Source organism: Argopecten irradians, chromosome 11 (genome assembly GCF_041381155.1).
Source record: "Argopecten irradians isolate NY chromosome 11, Ai_NY, whole genome shotgun sequence".
Classification (NCBI taxonomy): Eukaryota; Metazoa; Mollusca; class Bivalvia; order Pectinida; family Pectinidae; genus Argopecten; species Argopecten irradians.
Genome location: NC_091144.1, coordinates 39,824,825 through 39,845,596, shown reverse-complemented (window position 1 = coordinate 39,845,596; position 20,772 = coordinate 39,824,825). Strand labels below are relative to the sequence as shown.

The 20,772-nt window shown below is 35.0% G+C and overlaps 1 protein-coding gene, 1 long non-coding RNA gene and 1 pseudogene across 2 annotated transcripts; 1 reads left to right on the top strand and 2 right to left on the bottom strand.

The window, feature by feature from the left end:
• Positions 1-2,922: 2,922 nt before the first annotated feature.
• LOC138335549 (ubiquitin carboxyl-terminal hydrolase Usp2-like) lies at positions 2,923-6,495 on the bottom strand. Its single transcript, XM_069284688.1, has 3 exons — positions 5,506-6,495; positions 5,150-5,256; positions 2,923-4,329 (listed from the first exon to the last, which is right to left on the bottom strand). Exons 1-3 carry the CDS (start codon positions 6,419-6,421, stop codon positions 3,322-3,324), a joined length of 2,031 nt encoding a protein of 676 aa, XP_069140789.1. The 5' UTR covers positions 6,422-6,495; the 3' UTR covers positions 2,923-3,321.
• Positions 6,496-7,302: 807 nt separating this feature from the next.
• Positions 7,303-9,671, top strand: LOC138334244 (uncharacterized). Its single transcript, XR_011210075.1, has 3 exons — positions 7,303-7,476; positions 7,960-8,201; positions 8,884-9,671. It is a non-coding gene; the product is annotated as an uncharacterized lncRNA (long non-coding RNA).
• Positions 9,672-10,949: 1,278 nt separating this feature from the next.
• Positions 10,950-18,267, bottom strand: LOC138335548 (ubiquitin carboxyl-terminal hydrolase Usp2-like; annotated as a pseudogene).
• Between the last annotated feature and the right edge of the window lie 2,505 nt (positions 18,268-20,772).

The following is a 20,772-nucleotide window of genomic DNA, read 5'->3' as shown; positions in this document are numbered from 1 at the left end:
AATCCATGTCAATTTCACAATATTTGTATATGATATGCCCAAGGTAATATGTTTTTCAAATATCATATAAAAACACGAGGTCCTCGATCAAAATTTCACAAGTTTGTAAGCTTGAAGTTTGTAACTCGCAACCCTACCCCCATTTCATCCAGTGCTAAGATGGGTTATAATTGATTATTTTTTGAAAATCATGCAGCCAAAAAACATTCCACATCAGTTCATACGTTTTTGTGATATTATATCTGGTTTATGTCTGTTTGTTTTTATGATTTTCTCGAAATTGTGTGTTTAAAGGAAATCCGTATGCGATTTTTTTAGAATTCCGGAATTTCGGTCGGGCCGGGTCCCCTCTTATGATTTATAGCGACGAACGGCACTTCCGGTGTTTAAAAATCCATTCCCATTTACGACAGGGACCGCAAAAACCTCAGAGATAGCATATACTTTTCACTTCACTGCTTTTATTTAATTTATTTAATGATTTTAAAACATTCAATATTATATATGTAGACAATTTTCACCTATTGAAAAAATATCCTAGTGTGATGTCGTGGCGTATCGGAAACCATTCTGGAATTCAAAAAACAACCTCCGCAACTTCCGGTTATAGCGTCATATGAATTGGCGCGATTTTCAAAAGTATGGACCTACATTAAGTTTCAATCAGGTAAATAGTGTGAAAACCATCTATATACATTATGACTTCTCGACAAAATGACCAAACCGTCCTGTTCTGTATTATTTTTGTGGTAAAAGACTTCGAAGTACCTTTAGTATGGTAGTATAGACAGGAATAGTGGTAATAGCACATGTCAGAACTTCTCAACTCAGCCTCCCAAGGCGCCAATGCAGGGCAAAATAGGGGAAAGGCGATATTACTGGAAAATGCTTTATTTTTGCAAGATACATATTTCGCAAAAAACTCGTTTTTAGAAATATACATATTTCACAAGAACTGTTTCATGTAAATATTAAGGAGCGATTACCATTAAAAGCCTTAATCATGAATTTGAGCTCTTTATCACAAATTTATATCTCTCATGATTATGTTGGATGCGAAATATTGTATACACGGAAATAAAACGGTTTTCCATCAGGTGATTATCGCCATCACATAGCAACATATAAAGGTGCCAATCCATGCATAACGTGCTGCCCGATAATGTCTACGGGACTAGTATCTCCAGTCGTGATGGAATGTACATATTTGTAGTCTTTCCGCTTAAATGACGTTAGCACGGGATATCATTACATCATTCCATCACCAGTAGAAACAATATTCCCGCACAAACATTATTGGGTACAATGTGGTACGTGAATTATTCTCATTGGCTTTTGAATATTAGACTGTAACAAAAATAACAAAGCATCATTTTACGATTGAAAAATAATTTATCAACCATGAATTTTTACAGCAAATGAATGATATAAAAAATTATGTTTTGAGAGGTTTCTCCTTTTAAATACCATCTGCCATTTGGTCAGTACATGAGAATTTCAATAATAACCCAGGGATGAAATCCAATTCTAAATAAACAGCAGAACTTCATATGAGTAAAGGTAATTAATAGTACGCCTTAACAACATGGATGATAAGATATCAAATTGATAAATAAAGCTATTCATGAAAAAACATCAAAAGTGCTGGCCATGGCCAGTGACTCTTCAAATTGTAATATGCCGACTATTCATTGCCAAAAAGAGACAAATAAAATATATCAAAATGCAGAGGAGTTGAAATCATTGCATCATATTGATTTAAATCAGTTACTGCTGGTAATAAATTTTCTTCTAAATTGATGCCAACAAATTTAAAAGTAACAACAAGATATCACTTGGCATGTACTGCGAGACATTGGGCAATATATATGTACCCAATGTGAATATGTAATCTCATACAAATAATTCTTGTAAATTTTCTTTAGCAATTAGCAAGTCACTGAATATCATAAACATTTATAGTATATAAAACATCATCCTCGATATTCCAGGGCTTCCGATCACTTACGATCTCTACACCCCTGGACTATCTCATAGTGAAATTGAAGGCAGTTCAGCGGAAAACATTTGACCAATCACAGGCCAGCAAAGATTTCCTTTGAAGATTACAGAGAGATCGACGCCTAACATCAAAGTCACACAGTCGACCACAGTGTACCGTTATACGGCTCTTTTGATGTACATCAAATGACTAAATTACCTATTCTGTTCTGTTGCCCCCAGTTTTACTATGAGATAGTCCAGGGGTGTAGAGATCGTAAGTGATCGGAACCCCTGGAATATCGAGGATGATAAAACATGACCAAAGGAATAGGAAAGAAACCAGTGAAATATCCAACCAACAAGGAATTTAAATTCAAGATATTTGGGAAATAGGCCTTAACGCTTGTCCTTATAATTAATTTAAGCCACTTTAAGGAGAATTGGTTTAAAACAAATCTGGACCATGAGAATTTGAAAATACCTGGTAGTTGCAATTTGTTATCATATTTTTCTCATTCAGACCACCCCTGGGTTCAGTAATGTCTGGTTATATAATTAGCAGCTTAGCTTCACACTGCCATCCAAACCCATACACTGAAAAGTTTAACCAAGTTTACTTGATGATCAAGCAAAAACCTATTCTTTATTTGCATATTACAGAGTTATCTTCCCTTGCAGGTAGGTATTGATTGTGATTTGTGGTGTCATGTATTTGCGAAGTACCGCCATAGTTTTCAGAGAAAACGGCGTGAGCTGCGATCACAAAATAATATGAGGGAAGAATATATCATTACCTACCTGCAAGGGAGCTAACTCTGTAATTTGCAACGACGGAATTTGGAGCTCTACTGATGAGGAACTGGATTACGACAAAAGAATTGACAACACCATTTCATTATACATTTGACAGTTGTAAAAAAAAAAATTGGGGGGGGGGGAGGGGGGGGGGGAGTCAGTAATATAGTATTCATCACTATTAAGTACGACACATAAAAATGAAAGAATTACCTAAACTGAAGGAAATGTATAATGCACACATTCTTAATTTCTTTACATTTATTACACACTTAATTTAATTATCGAACATAAAAATAGTCTTCAATCTATATTTTGTCACATTCATGAGAGAATAAAAACATTTTGGGACAATGTAATAAATCCATGGCACCGGCAAGTGCAACATCAAATTTTAACAGATCTTGAAATCTATTTACATTTTAATGGTATTAACAGTATTTTTGTTAAGAAAATTGAGATCAGTGTACTATAAAATTGTGCAGCCATTGAATAGAAATTAGAATAGAACATTTTTAACACAGTTCACAGAGTATAGAAGGTTCAGGTTTGGGTGGACGTTGTGGCTGCCTTTTTGTAGAAGAGGATGTACGCGTTTTCTCTGAGCTCCCGCATTGTCAGTTCATACTCCATGTTGACTTCCGTGACATTCTCGTCGTCAAACTTGTACCAGGTGTTGTTTTCTGGCTGTAGACAATAGCTGATATAGTGTCCGTAGCTGGTCGTATCTGCACCGAGATGGACACAAACTCCATACAAGTCGTACTTGTGACTGTGTTCTGGTGCGGACAAATCCTCGCGGTTGGTGACGGTATCAAACATGATCTGTGTAAGATCTAGATCACGAAGCGGGATAGACACAGGTGTCTGAATTTTATTTGACTGTCTGCTGAACGGATTGTAATTAAACCTCATAAGCTGTATTACAAGACATTCCGGTAGCTGCCGAAGTAGACATCTTCTCTGTGCATCCTTCAACCTCTGGTGCTGAGGTATAAAGCTGAATTTCCCGCCGTCTGCAATAGGAGTTGATGTTTTGAACAGAGAATCCTGAAAGCCACTGTCATTCACAAACTCACCATTCCCCGGTATTGGAGACATTGGATTACTCGGAACAGGTGAAGCCCCTAGCACTGAGTCCACACTTGAGAATACTCTTTTCCTTCCATTCACTTTTGGCGCAGAGGGGCTGAATACATTGCGTACTGGTGTAGAAGTTTTCTCTGCCCCAGGACACCACGCGGTATGATCCAGACCATCCTGTCCTGTTAGATGCTCTACATTACAAAATGTTGTGAAGCAGTCGGCAAGCATGACTAAGCCAGAAACCTCACGAGGAGACACAATTGGTACTGGGAGTATATTAAAGGTTTGCATATTGACAGTGATACGATTGTCAGTAAGGCAGTGGTATCCAATGACTAGCTGGCCAGTGAAGAGGTTATCTATCACCGAGCTGTTCTCGGCTTTGTATGTCAGCCATTCCAAGTCGCTCAGTCGTTGTACAGGTTCGGCATAAGAGTTATTTTGTAGACCATGTGCTTGTTCAATCTGCAATGAATAAAACATTTCATTTGTAATAAAAGTGTTTCCAATGTTTTTTTGTTTTCATCATACATATATGTACTGATAAGTATATACACAGGCCATGGTGAGAATAGGAGGTTACATTCCTGTAAACTGCTTAGGATTTTCTTTCAAGCCATTCTCATATCCTTTTTATGCATAGGAAATGAAAAGGAACCCATTTTTTTTTAAAAAGTCAGACTGCCATTTATATTCTAATAGCATAAGGGGACCCCTTTTTATCTGTGTAGGACTCATTGTTGGAACTCCCAGCCAGCCCAAACCCTGCTAAATTTAAACAAAGTATAAAGGTGCAATACCTTTAGTCATAGTCTAAGGGAGAGAGCAGGACTGAAAATGTATGTGTCACAATAGCAATAGAATGAACCTGGTTTTTGGCCACGATCATTGTACCCAATTTTAATTTTACCATTTAGGTTGAAACCAGGGACAACAATAGACCCCTGAGAGAATGTATTGTAATTTGATTCCCAAAAATCAGATATGACTCTTGGGATTGAAACACATGTTTATTTTTCATATCTAGCCTTCGACTCTTTCTGAGAAATGATGATTTGACCTCTGAATCTGTTGAAAGTAAATTAAATTGCAAGGGTCAACTACTGGATGCCCTGGAACCTCTAAGTTCTTTGATTGTGGAATATGTCTTGATCACACTGAACTTCACTGAATAGAACTCAAAGAAGAATTACTGGCCATATAGTGAGTAAATGTTTGCACAGACATGACTTTGGAGTTCCATCACCTTGTAATTGGAAAATTGTTTATAATATGTAACACATACCTCTTGCTTACAAGCCAACTTCAGGTCCTGTAATTTTGCTGGGTTGAGATCACCATAGATAAATTTTAATGTCTTTAATCTCTCATTTGTATTAGACTTTTTGTCTTCTGAAAATGAAATATAAAGTATATTATACAACCAACCAAAACTGACAAAAAATAGGATCATGATTTTTTGCAAAATGCTTTTCACAGCATGGAAATTATTCTTAGTACCTTTTTCAGTATTTCTACAGCTAATGCATGAATAATTGATTTACATATAGATATATATGGATTAATTTGTTTCTATATAAGTATCATTTCTGGAACTTTGATATGCAAGTTTCAGTTGCAACTTTACAACATAATATTTACCATTTGGGCTGCTCTTCCTATTTTTATTAAGGAGACAGTGAAGTGAGTCCATGAACCACATGTAAAACTCGGCTGCATCCTGCTGTGTCTGTCTCCCAGTTGGCATGGCAACAACACTGTTTGATAGACTTGACGCTGCCTGACGAAATGCAATAGGATCTAAAACTTTAGTATTACCCTCTACTTTACAGTTTTCTATGATTTCTACAATTGAGGATAACAGTAGCGCCTCTTCCATGGAGCATTCCGACTCCTTAGAAGATTCTAGACTCAACAACTGGGTCAATTTTGGAGTTCTTGCTAAACACTGTATAATACTGTTCATGAAGCATAAATTTTGTCCTTCGTTCCTCAAACCAGGAGGCTTATCTGGCGTAGATGAAAATCCAAAAGCTGATATGAATCTATTTTTCAGAGAGGACCCCTCTGATACGAAGCTTTCTGGAACACCTCGACGTAGAGGCCTACGCACCAAATTCTCACCAAACCATGATAGCTTTGTGGGCGGGCTATTGTAATCAGTCCCTCTCACTGCTGCTTGTTGGTTTGATCTTATATTTGATGGGACTTCAGCAGAGAAACTGTACTCTTCTCTCCTCAGCTGATAATGGTCATCAGTAGAACCAGTGGTAGCATTTGAAGGGGCGGTAGTAGAACTTTTAAATGCACTTGGTAGTCTCATTCGAGGTAATTTTGGCCAGAAATTTGGTGTAGGTTGTGTTTGTTGCAGTTGTCTACCATTGCTGGGAGGATGAAAGTTTTTATTTGGCATTGAGTTAGCTTGTGTATTCAGAGGAAAGTTTAAGTTGCTTTGGTATAGATTTTTTGCATGATACATTCCTTGTTGTTGTTGCTGCTGCTGCAGCTGTTGTTGTTGTTGTTGATGTGCTTGCTGGTTGTTCAAGTGAATCCTCATCCGTTCCACGCTGTCCTGGTGCTGTTGGTACTCATCCCATCTGGTTTTCAGCGAGATGTACCAATTTCTGACAGTAGTCAGGCTTCCGAGGCTAGCTCATCATCTGTAGCACACCAGATGTCAACACGACGAGGCTCTCTACCAGCCAATCAAATAAGGGACCTCTTCTTCCACCAGGTGGCGATTACTACTGGTTCTTCATTGGCCAATCACAGGAGGACACAGTCTGTCCAGCTGGTCGATCCTCAATATGGTGATAGGTTGGGTGACTGTTTAACTCACATATTTTAGTGGTATATATATTTTTCAGCTCTTTTAATTCTTGCCGTTCTTTGTATTCTTTCCGGATTCCGTAACGGAAGTAGAGATGTTAGTCTCGCCCCCGAAGTTTTTTTAGAAAATGCGGAAAAAAATGTCAGGGTTGTTTTGTGCTCATTTATTAATTCAAAACATGCCAAGGTAAGTGTAATCATACTTTAGACTTTAATAGTACTTCGAAATAATCTTACAAATTAATTAAAACCTGCATTAAGATTTTATTTTGGATATCATATACAGTATGTTACTGATTTGAAAATATATGCATGTTATCATTGTACGAAAATGATAGACACATCACTACTTTTCAAAAATATTACAGCAAAGAAGATGAAAAGATGAGAAATGAAAGAATACACAGACAAAGACAGAAGCAGATAGAATTCCAACAAAGGTTGAAAAATCAAATTCAGTCCTCCGACCAGACCACACTGAACAATATAGGTAAGGAATGAAGGCAGATAACAGCAACAAGTCTTGCTTGAGACATTGAGATATTTGTTTTCTTCGTCAATTAAAAGGGTATTGTAGCTCTCGACTGTAAACTGTTTTTAGGTCCCCTATGGCAGCTTCCACACCAGCCTACCCATTGGGCCCACCCATTAGCACCTCTAGTCCTAAACCCAACATCGGAAAGCGCCGCAGTCAGCTTGGTAGTAGCGGACGGCCACATAGTAACTCTGACCAGCCGGACACTGACCACAAAGACCAATTACTGGTTGAAGATGGCAACTTTGGTCAGTTTTCAATCAATTCTTTATTGATTAAAAAAAAATGTGAACATAAGTCTTAGTTTAAATGATGAAATTGAATGCTATTTTAAGCTTGCCCATTTAGAAAATGTAGGGCTTATGGAATCACTCTGGATTTAGCACAGAAGAGTAGTTTTGGCTATTGAAATACAAAATGTGTTCATTTCCAGAGAGAAGAGTATTCAAAACTTTGGATTTTTAAAATTTCAATACATTCAATAGGCCCAAATGTACTTGGTGTACTTAATAAGGATGTAAGTGCTGTTATACTTCATAAATGATTTCTGCCTTAATATGTATACAAGATTATAAATGTGGCTTCAAGAATTGGCAATCAATTAAAAAAAAAAAACCCACAGGATTTGGAGAGTTTCATTTAAGGCCGTATTGGCAAAAATGTTCGTGGTTTAAATGTTTAATAATAACACAGAATTTTAGTTGAATTATTAAATATTCATCTTTGTGCAGAGGACGCCGAGATCTGGAGTCAGTCTCTGGATTTAGAAAACATTGAGCCTTTGGATGGAATTGGGGGAAAACAGATAAAGGTGTAAATAAGAGAGCCGGACAACACATAACAACATCAGAAAGTCCCGGACGCCAAGTAAACCCAGGAACTACTGGACAAGGTACTGATGCTACAATGAACAGACATTTTCCTGTCACTAAGACTGCCCAACCTAGAAAGCTACCTGGAGAAAACCCACCAGGTATGTCCCAATACAGGTTCCCTGGCAGGTCAGCCCAACTATTTGTATAACTCATTCACCCCTGAAATTTCATAATGGACTGGTCTATTCTTTGTTTGAGAAGAGCCTAAATGTATCTTCAGGGTGAATGAGTTAATTTCAGTCCCTAACCAATAGGGATGGTATCAGTTATAATATATATCAGTGATATCTTTTAATTACTTTTAGAGAAGTTGTTTATATGATTATAACCAATTCATCTCTTAAGACCCTGCCACTCCAGCATCAACCTACAATTTCTACAATTTTGAATTCCCATCTCTTAGAGGAATTGCAGCCAGCTAGCAAATTTGATCAAATTTTTACTAGTAGTAGTTATGAAAATGATGATTTTGTACCTAAAATGTTGAGAGACAGATCTAGACAGACAAACGCAACTGTAAGGCATAAGCTCACATGGTTTCATTTAGACAAATTAAAATTGATAACTCATAGCTTTCATCTTTTGCCAGGAATCGCCAAACGTACAAGCATGGTTTTGTGACAAATAAGAACAATAACAGATATAATGTACCTACATCCTTTCTATACAACTAGCGCACACACACACACATATTCAGTCACCAAATTCCTAGTTATTTTTCAAAAAAAATCTAAAAACACCTGGGAGCCGATTTCTAATTCATAATATCTTCTTTTACAGATGACTTCAATGGCTTCCAGAAAAGACGCAGAGTAGATGTGTGATAAAGATCAAACTTGTCTGCATCACAAGTATCACCGTTATATAATCTTTGAATATTGATGTTGAAATGTGCAATATTTTCTATGAAATGGAAAAGAAGATGTTTGAAATGGAATTCATTTTTTGTCATGAAATTTTCAGACAATGACTATATATATGACTGTTGTGCAGCTTCAATTTAAAATATGATCATGTATTGCCAATGAACACAGCTGTAACTGTATAGCAGGTAATTTTTTGCAGGGATATTTTTTTTGTGATTTCGTTGGCCATATCACCATGGTTGCAAATTTTTTATTGGTTGAATTATTTATGCTATCACAAAAATTTGCATTCTCCGAAATTTAATTTTAGGTTCAAATCGCAGAAATGTTTGCCCATGAAATTAAACCGAATGTACAGTATATTTCAAGATATATGTTAAGATTAAATTATTGAAAAAATAGTCTATTCAATTATATTTAAAATGGTTTCATGCATTCAGTAATTGTACATAAATTATGTGTTGCTGACACTTTCAATGTCTCTGCTAGTTATATAGCTATATACACTCAAATGAATTTTTATAGATAACAAATATGTGAGTATTATTTATTCAACATTTCATTACCATTTATTGTTGAATTTTTTTTATATGTTTTGTAGAAAATAAAGTCCTCAAATGATGTGATTTTGTAATCAATCATTGCATCGTAAAATCTGGATTTGCCTCTTGTAATATTCAGGGGGAACAGTTTATGTAATCATTCGGTTGTGTTTGGTATAGAAATCTGACCATTTTCTATTCATCTTACCGAAAAGCGCAACATATTTATCATTAAATCAAATATTTAGTGACCTTTGATATTTTAAGACATGTACAGAGCTCATGAATCCCCGACAAACATACCAAATTTACGTATAAAACATCTTATTTTGTTTCCACAATGCTGTATTTATTAGATAATTTTGTCAGTAATGTAACATACACGTTTCTCTGCGTCTGTGAACTTGATTTTGATCAATATGGCACAGGTACATTTCCTTGCAAAGTGATACAACTTTACACACAAAATACAACTATTTGATTTAGATATTGGTAACCCTAAACACCCCCCCCCCCCCCCCCTCCATTTTGTTGATCCCTAGTCTTGTGTATTCAACTTGATATATTGTACTGCAGTACATGTACATTTAGATATATATTATCCTGTGGTGATATGATGAACTATCAAGTTTGTTGAATAACCTTGTTATCCAATCCTTCATTCAGAAACCCGGAAATTCATCTTTTATACAGGACTAACATGAATGGCATTGACCTTAAGTTTCAATCCAGGTCAATAGTGTGAAAACCATCTCTATACATTATGACTTCTCGACAAAATGACCAACCGTCCTGTTCTGTATTATTTTGTGGTAAAAGACTTCGAAGTACCTTTAGTATGGTAGTATAGACAGGAATAGTGGTAATAGCACATGTCAGAACTTCTCAACTCAGCCTCCCGAGGCCCCATGCAGGGCAAATAGGGGAAAGGCGATATTACTGGAAAATGCTTTATTTTTGCAAGATACATATTTCGCAAAAACTCGTTTTCAGAAATATACATATTTCACATGAACTGTTTCATGTAAATATTAAGGAGCAATTACCATTAAAAGCCTTAATCACGAATTTGAGCTCTTTATCACAAATTTATATCTCTCATGATTATGTTGGATGCGAAATATTGTATACACGGAAATAAAACGGTTTTCCATCAGGTGATTATCACCATCACATAAGCAACATATAAAGGTGCTAATCCATGCATAACGTGCTGCCCGATAATGTCTACGGGACTAGTATCTCCAGTCGTGATGGAATGTACATATTTGTAATCTTTCCGCTTAAATGACATTAGCACGGGATATCATCTTTTGACATCATTCCATCACCAGTAGAAACAATATTCCCGCACAAACATTATTGGGTACAATGTGGTACGTGAATTATTCTCATTGGCTTTTGAATATTAGACTGTAACAAAAATAACAAAGCATCATTTTACGATTAAAAAATAATTTATCAACCATGAATTTTTACAGCAAATGAATGATATAAAAAATTATGTTTTGAGAGGTTTCTCCTTTTAAATACCATCTGCCATTTGGTCAGTACATGAGAATTTCAATAATAACCCAGGGATGAAATCCAATTCTAAATAAACAGCAGAACTTCATATGAGTAAAGGTAATTAATAGTACGCCTTAACAACATGGATGATAAGATATCAAATTGATAAATAAAGCTATTCATGAAAAAACATCAAAAGTGCTGGCCATGGCCAGTGACTCTTCAAATTGTAATATGCCGACTATTCATTGCCAAAAAGAGACAAATAAAATATATCAAAATGCAGAGGAGTTGAAATCATTGCATCATATTGATTTAAATCAGTTACTGCTGGTAATAAATTTTCTTCTAAATTGATGCCAACAAATTTAAAAGTAACAACAAGGTATCACTTGGCATGTACTGCGAGACATTGGGCAATATATATGTACCCAATGTGAATATGTAATCTCATACAAATAATTCTTGTAAATTTTCTTTAGCAATTAGCAAGTCACTGAATATTATAAACATTTATAGCATATAAAACATGACCAAAGGAATAGGAAAGAAACCAGTGAAATACCCAACAACAAGGAATTTAAATTAAAGATATTTGGAAATAGGCCTTAACGCTTGTCCTTATAATTAATTTTAAGCCACTTTAAGGAGAATTGGTTTAAAACAAATCTGGACCATGAGAATTTGAAAAATACCTGGTAGTTGCAATTTGTTATATTTTCTCATTCAGAACACCCCTGGGTTCAGTAATGTCTGCTTATATAATTAGCAGCTAAGCTTCACACTGCCATCCCAACCCATACACTGAAAAGTCTAACCAAGTTTACTTGATGATCAAGCAAAAACCTATTCTTTATTTGCATATTACAGAGTTATCTTCCCTTGCAGGTAGGTATTGATTGTGATTTGTGGTGTCATGTATTTGCGAAGTACCGCCATAGTTTTCAGAGAAAACGGCGTGAGCTGCGATCACAAAATAATGAGGGAAGAATATATCATTACCTACCTGCAAGGGAGCTAACTCTGTAATATGCAAAGACGGAATTTGGAGCTCTACTGATGAGGAACTGGATTACGACAAAAGAATTGACAACACCATTTCATTATACATTTGACAGTTGTATAAAAAAAATTGGAGGGGGGGGGAAGGAGGGCAGTCGGTGATACAGTACTAATCACTATTAAGTACGACACATAAAAATGAAGGAATTACCTAAACTGAAGGAAATGTATAATGCACACATTCTTAATTTCTTTACATTTATTACACACTTAATTTAATTATCGAACATAAAAATAGTCTTCAATCTATATTTTGTCACATTCATGAGAGAATAAAAACATTTTGGGACAATGTAATAAATCCATGGCACCGGCAAGTGCAACATCAAATTTTAACAGATCTTGAAATCTATTTACATTTTAATGGTATTAACAGTATTTTTGTTAAGAAAATTGAGATCAGTGTACTATAAAATTGTGCAGCCATTGAATAGAAATTAGAATAGAACATTTTTAACACAGTTCACAGAGTATAGAAGGTTCAGGTTTGGGTGGACGTTGTGGCTGCCTTTTTGTAGAAGAGGATGTACGCGTTTTCTCTGAGCTCCCGCATTGTCAGTTCATACTCCATGTTGACTTCCGTGACATTCTCGTCGTCAAACTTGTACCAGGTGTTGTTTTCTGGCTGTAGACAATAGCTGATATAGTGTCCGTAGCTGGTCGTATCTGCACCGAGATGGACACAAACTCCATACAAGTCGTACTTGTGACTGTGTTCTGGTGCGGACAAATCCTCGCGGTTGGTGACGGTATCAAACATGATCTGTGTAAGATCTAGATCACGAAGCGGGATAGACACAGGTGTCTGAATTTTATTTGACTGTCTGCTGAACGGATTGTAATTAAACCTCATAAGCTGTATTACAAGACATTCCGGTAGCTGCCGAAGTAGACATCTTCTCTGTGCATCCTTCAACCTCTGGTGCTGAGGTATAAAGCTGAATTTCCCCGCCGTCTGCAATAGGAGTTGATGTTTTGAACAGAGAATCCTGAAAGCCACTGTCATTCACAAACTCACCATTCCCCGGTATTGGAGACATTGGATTACTCGGAACAGGTGAAGCCCCTAGCACTGAGTCCACACTTGAGAATACTCTTTTCCTTCCATTCACTTTTGGCGCAGAGGGGCTGAATACATTGCGTACTGGTGTAGAAGTTTTCTCTGCCCCAGGACACCACGCGGTATGATCCAGACCATCCTGTCCTGTTAGATGCTCTACATTACAAAATGTTGTGAAGCAGTCGGCAAGCATGACTAAGCCAGAAACCTCACGAGGAGACACAATTGGTACTGGGAGTATATTAAAGGTTTGCATATTGACAGTGATACGATTGTCAGTAAGGCAGTGGTATCCAATGACTAGCTGGCCAGTGAAGAGGTTATCTATCACCGAGCTGTTCTCGGCTTTGTATGTCAGCCATTCCAAGTCGCTCAGTCGTTGTACAGGTTCGGCATAAGAGTTATTTTGTAGACCATGTGCTTGTTCAATCTGCAATGAATAAAACATTTCATTTGTAATAAAAGTGTTTCCAATGTTTTTTTGTTTTCATCATACATATATACTGATAAGTATATACACAGGCCATGGTGAGAATAGGAGGTTACATTCCTTTTGCATTTGTATTAAAAGGAATATATTCCTCTTAATAAGACATACCTAAAGTAAACTGCTTAGGATTTTCTTTCAAGCCATTCTCATATCCTTTTTATGCATAGGAAATGAAAAGGAACCCATTTTTTTTTAAAAAGTCAGACTGTCCATTAATATTCTAATAGCATAAGGGGACCCCTTTTTATCTGTGTAGGACTCATTGTTGGAACTCCCAGCCAGCCCAAACCCTGCTAAATTTAAACAAAGTATGAAGGTGCAATACCTTCAGTCATAGTCTAAAGGAGAGAGCTGGACTGAAAATGTATGTGTCACAATTGCAATAGAATGAACCTGGTTTTTGGCCACAATCAATGTACCCAATTTTAATTTTACCATTTAGGTTGAAACCAGGGGCATCCAGTAGACCCTGAGAGTATGCATTGTAATTTGACTCCCAAAAATCAGATATGACTCTTGGGATTGAAACACATGTTTATTTTTCATATCTAGCCTTCGACTCTTTCTGAGAAATGATGATTAGACCTCTGAATCTGTTGAAAGTAAATTAAATTGCAAGGGTCAACTACTGGATGCCCTGGAACCTCTAAGTTCTTTGATTGTGGAATATGTCTTGATCACACTGAACTTCACTGAATAGAACTCAAAGAAGAATTACTGGCCATATAGTGAGTAAATGTTTGCACAGACATGACTTTGGAGTTCCATCACCTTGTAATTGGAAAATTGTTTATAATATGTAACACATACCTCTTGCTTACAACAAGCCAACTTCAGGTCCTGTAATTTTGCTGGGTTGAGATCACCATAGATAAATTTTAATGTCTTTAATCTCTCATTTGTATTGGACTTTTTGTCTTCTGAAAATGAAATATAAAGTATATTATACAACCAACCAAAACTGACAAAAAATAGGATCATGACTTTTTGCAAAATGCTTTTCACAGCATGGAAATTATTCTTAGTACCTTTTTTCAGTATTTCTACAGCTAATGCATGAATAATTGATTTATATAGATATATATGGATTAATTTGTTTCTATATAAGTATCATTTCTGGAACTTTGATATGCAAGCGCAATTAAGTTTCAGTTGCAACTTTACAACATAATATTTACCATTTGGGCTGCTCTTCCTATTTTTATTAAGGAGACAGTGAAGTGAGTCCATGAACCACATGTAAAACTCGGCTGCATCCTGCTGTGTCTGTCTCCCAGTTGGCATGGCAACAACACTGTTTGATAGACTTGACGCTGCCTGACGAAATGCAATAGGATCTAAAACTTTAGTATTACCCTCTACTTTACAGTTTTCTATGATTTCTACAATTGAGGATAACAGTAGCGCCTCTTCCATGGAGCATTCCGACTCCTTAGAAGATTCTAGACTCAACAACTGGGTCAATTTTGGAGTTCTTGCTAAACACTGTATAATACTGTTCATGAAGCATAAATTTTGCCCTTCGTTCCTCAAACCAGGAGGCTTATCTGGCGTAGATGAAAATCCAAAAGCTGATATGAATCTATTTTTCAGAGAAGACCCCTCTGATACGAAGCTTTCTGGAACACCTCGACGTAGAGGCCTGCGCACCAAATTCTCACCAAACCATGATAGCTTTGTGGGCGGGCTATTGTAATCAGTCCCTCTCACTGCTGCTTGTTGGTTTGATCTTATATTTGATGGGACTTCAGCAGAGAAACTGTACTCTTCTCTCCTCAGCTGATAATGGTCATCCAGTAGAACCACTGGTAGCATTTGAAGGGGCGGTAGTAGAACTTTTAAATGCACTTGGTAGTCTCATTCGAGGTAATTTTGGCCAGAAATTTGGTGTAGGTTGTGTTTGTTGCAGTTGTCTACCATTGCTGGGAGGATGAAAGTTTTTATTTGGCATTGAGTTAGCTTGTGTATTCAGAGGAAAGTTTAAGTTGCTTTGGTATAGATTTTTTGCATGATACATTCCTTGTTGTTGTTGCTGCTGCTGCAGCTGTTGTTGTTGTTGTTGATGTGCTTGCTGGTTGTTCAAGTGAATCCTCATCCGTTCCACGCTGTCCTGGTGCTGTTGGTACTCATCCCATCTGGTTTTCAGCGAGATGTACCAATTTCTGACAGTAGTCATCCCACTGGATTGAGTATAGACAAAGGTGAGGACAGTAAGACATATGAGAACTATCGGAGTGTGGTCGCAAAAGTAGATGATGATGGATGTAAGTGCAAGGATAACAGACTCCCCAAACCATATTGTTTTCTTTTCCTCTCGAGACCTGGAAAAAAAACAAGTAGATTTGGTAAACAGACTAAATACATACCTATATTATCTAGTCTCAGAAACTATTAATTTATAATTAGATTAATTACTGATGATATATAATTAAATGAAAGGCTAGTCATGATGTTCTATCATGATCAGTAATGCCACTTCTCATATAAAGCTTATAATATGGTAGGCAATATTTATGTCAGTAAATTTAAATTAAATTTAAGTCCACATTTATTACATGTGTACACAGTAGTCAGTTCTCTCATTGTAGTTGTCAAATCAAATACATATACAAACACTAGAATAGTTAAAAGAAAAGGGTTAATTTGCCTGTTTTGAAAAATGAACATCATGACAATTAATCATGCATAGTATGAAAAGGCTTCACAGAAAGCACATTAAAAAATATATAGCAGTGTTAAGCTTTATATGAAACTTGAAAGTAAACTTCTGTCGACCATAGTATCGTCTGAATTATCTCCCTTTATCTGTTATCTTGATACCAAGTGCATTATCATTAATAAATTTGTACATCATTATCAGTAAAACGTTACGAGACTTATTCTGAATGCATTGTCTTAATGTCATAAATCAACTATTACAATACCGGTACATCATCTTGCGCAATTCATTAAATATTTATTTATTGTTAAATCATGGTGACAGCAAGGAACAAACATTTGTTTTTCAGTACCTTCAAATAATAAATGGTATTTTTTTTACCAATAACGAAATATCTGTTACAGAAATAAAAAATTCTTTTTTCACTTGTGGATTTCCTATTTTTTGGAAATGAAACGCTTAAATATAATATGATGGCTTATAATATGGAGGCAATGTTTTTATGCCAGTAAATTTAAATTAAATTTAAGTCATATTTTTTTACACGTGTACACAGTAGTCAGTTCTCTCATTGTAGTTGTCAAATCAAATACATATATACAAACACTAGAATAGTTAAAAGAACAGGGTTAATTGAACAATTTGCCTGTTTTGAAAAATGATAATCATGACTACAAAACATGCATAGTATGAAAATTTAAAGCATTCACAGAAAGCACATACACAAAATATTTAGTAGTGTTAAGCTTTATATGAAACTTGAAAGTAAAACTTCTATCGACCATAGTATCGTCTGAATTATCTCCCTTTATCTGTTATCTTGACACCATATACCAACTGCATTATCATTAATTAATTTGTACATCATTATCAGTAAGACGTTATGAGACTTATTCTGAATGCATTAAATCAGTGGTTAATATCACCCGACATTATTACCACATGGTGACAGCAAGGAACAAACATTTGTTTTTTCAGTACCTTCAAATAATAAATGGTATTTTTTTTTACCAATAACGAAATATCTGTTACAGAAATAAAAATTTCTTTTTCACTTGTGGATTTCCTTCTAAAATGAGGGTTTAGGTACAAGGATAGAGTGTGAATATATGAATAAAAAAATAAACAGAAAATTAGGACCCATTATTTCCAAATAAATTGAACTTTCTAACATTGCATAATTAATGATTACTGAAACATCTGGCTTCGCCCTTTAAGGCCTTGCCTTCAGTCATTTTTGCTATAATTATTTCCCTGATCATCATAAAATAACTTTAATGGTATATTTCCACATGATCAAGCTAGGAGGGATATCAGCTATATAACTTGAGAAAAATACCTAAATCAAGTGTTGCGGTATATTGCCCCGTGCCGATGACTCTAGTTTTTTTCCACTTTTCGCATTATTAATATAGTAACCGTAACATTTTTTCCATAAATTGAACTTTCTAACATTGCATAATTAATGATTACTGAAACATCTGGCTTCGCCCTTTAAGGCCTTGCCTTCAGTCATTTTATAATTAATATTGTAACCGTAACATTTTGTGCTCAAACATAATGACGTTACATTACGAATTTCGGGGGGGGGGTGATTTCGACGATTTTCCCAAGCGAGCAACTTTTATGCATTAGGTTCGACACAACGACTAAAATTACGCATTAACGTTTTTAAAAGTGTAAATAGCAAGCATATGTTTACCTCGAATCTCCCAAAGTTATCTTCGCAAAGGCATCGATAATAATGAAAAACACGAAATCTAACAGAGAGTTCCAAAACAAAGCGTAAATGGCGTCAAGTATCCACATTTTGACTGCTATCAACACCAAATTTAAATCAACTATGGAAGGTAGACTGGGCTGTCATCTGCAAGCGTGTCTCTCCCTTACGTATTGAAATAGCTAGGGAACGTCAAAACTTTGTGATTTTCCCAAGCCATTTAAACTGTTTGCTTCCAAAATGGCGCTTGTTGATATGCGCATGCGCGCAAGTGCTCGTTGATGTAAATTACAGAACACCGTACACAGGTCGTTCCGGCCCCAAAAGTTATTTCCGGTACTATTTATAAGCCGGTCCTGCCCATACTTGGTTTGGATATATATATATATATATATATATATATATATACGAAATAAACACAATAACGACTGACTAGTTCCAAAAATGACAAAAAATTAACAATTTTGTCATTTTTCTAGTCAGTCGTTATTGTTTTTATTTCTCTTATAGATTTCGTCCGTAAGGATTTTTCTTTAAATTTATCATATATATATATATATATACATTTACAGTTGTTTCAATAAAAGAAAATAATGATATTTAGGACACATGGTTTGATACAAAATTTTACAAAACAAGGGACTAGATAGCAAAAGTGTGATATGCATTTTTTTTACAGCAGATTTAAATATTGATTAAATTTCGAGCCTTGTACATTAAACATGCCGACTTATGTAAAAAATTAATATGCATAGGTTAAAAAATATATTGGAAAAAAAACTCGCTGTGGCTTTCATTTCTGTTTCTTATGACATATATCGAACATTCTTTTTTCCTTGACTTAATACACAACCCTCTCCTTCCACACTAAATCCCTTTATGGATACTACAAAACTGTAGTATTATGTTGAACGAAGAATCAGCATACGTTAAATTCGTTGATTAATGACAATTATTATCAACAAAATAAGCATATAATAAACTTATAACTATTAGACCCGATGTAGAAACGTTATCTACTTTAACTTGGATGGTATATCGACATGAATAATATGATATAATCATGTTGGTGTTTGATTACATTGTGTACATTTTTCTATATCTAATGAGGCTACAACTCATTATAATACCCGATGTTTACTTTCTCAATTAATCACCCTTACTGTAAGTAACTTAACAATTTTGTCATTTTTCTTGGATTAGAAGTCATAAGTACCATAACAGGAAAAATATATTGGAAAATTCACATTTGAGAAAATTCTTTTTATCCTATCAAAGATTAGGAAAATAGCGGGTCACCTTTAAAGAGTGATGTGCGTCATTTGTAATATTGTGGTACAGAATAACTCAATATGGAATCAAATTTTAGTATCATAGTACATATTAGCTGAAACGGAGAAAAATAATGGAAATCCAATCCAGTCTAGTTTCTTTTCCTTAAAAATCATGTATTCGCCATTTTCCTTCCAATTTTGCACTTATGGAAATCGAAATCCCTAGATATTTCGGTTTCACTACTGCTCAGAGAGTCAGAGAAAATTTGACACCAGCATTAAACATTTTCAAGAGAACCTCTCTAACTTATTTCCTATATCATTACAAGTTGTCAAGATTTTTTTTTTCCATTTTTATATATTATAATTGTATCACACGAATACTAATAGTACGAATCAATTTCTTAACCCAATGAATGGGATTAATCTCTATCTTTCTCCCTCTCTCTTACTAGTTTAATGTTCTTGGTGTTTTATGTGAATTCATGCTATTTTGTTACATGTAATCACCTGACTATTCATTTATGTATGTTTATATTTTCTATATTTCAGGAGAAAAAACTTAATGACTTATCCTTTTGTCATTTTATGTCAATAAAATATGTTTAAACTAACCTTTTTTTTTCTCCGAAGAGTTCTTTCTGAAATTTGGATAAGTTATCTTTTTAATCGACAAAATTTCGACATTGTGTTGAAAAAAGACGACATAAGTGGAAATTTAGCGTGTGAATGAATGAAGCGCTGTAGTATTTTTGGTGTCTTTTTTTCCTCTTTAATTTCTTTACAATATTAAATTGTGATAAATATGATGCGACTACATAAATGTTTATTGCTTGAAGTACCTTTCAACATTACCTTTCAATCATACTCTTAAGTTAAAGTTGAAATCCATCAATTTAACATGAGACTTAGAAACAAGAGATTTATATAGTACTATCGAAATCTCTGTTAGAAACTATCTTAATCTTTGAGTTAATGAGATGTCTACATACACGTAGCTAATAACTTAGATATCATAATAGAGTATAATAACTGAAAAGATATATTTATCATTACGACCTCAATCATATCATACATGTGAATATATATACACAAAATGTATAATAGTTAATAAATATAAATCACTAATATATAGTTTCCCGTGTAAAAAATGTGCTTTCTCAATGTCATACATCCAAAATGTAGAATAGCTAATAACTATATATATATATATACATTTGTGTGGGAGAGGGCAATTCTAAGTTGTATAACTTATGCCTAAATCCTTTTGACTTTGTTCAAATAAAATATGTTTTAACTAAAATTAAATATAACTGATATATAGTTTCCCGTGTAAAAAAATATGCTCCGTGTTTCAGATTGTAAAAAGTACGGTATAGTTCGTTTTTGTCCAATAGAAAGGTTTTGATGTAGTACGTTAATTAAGGTTTTATAATATAATATCCTACAGAGCCTAACATCTGGAACGTGTCTGGATATATATGTTA

What these genes read in the sequence shown, in the direction of transcription:
- LOC138335549 (XM_069284688.1), bottom strand. Translation starts at nt 6,421, where the DNA reads ATGAGGATTCACTTGAACAACCAGCAAGCACATCAACAACAACAACAA. An exon ending in TAGGAAGAGCAGCCCAAATG is followed by an intron (nt 5,257 to 5,505) that starts GTAAATATTATG and finishes TTTCATTTTCAG; the next exon opens with AAGACAAAAAGTCTAATACA. An exon ending in AGTTGGCTTGTAAGCAAGAG is followed by an intron (nt 4,330 to 5,149) that starts GTATGTGTTACA and finishes TATTCATTGCAG; the next exon opens with ATTGAACAAGCACATGGTCT.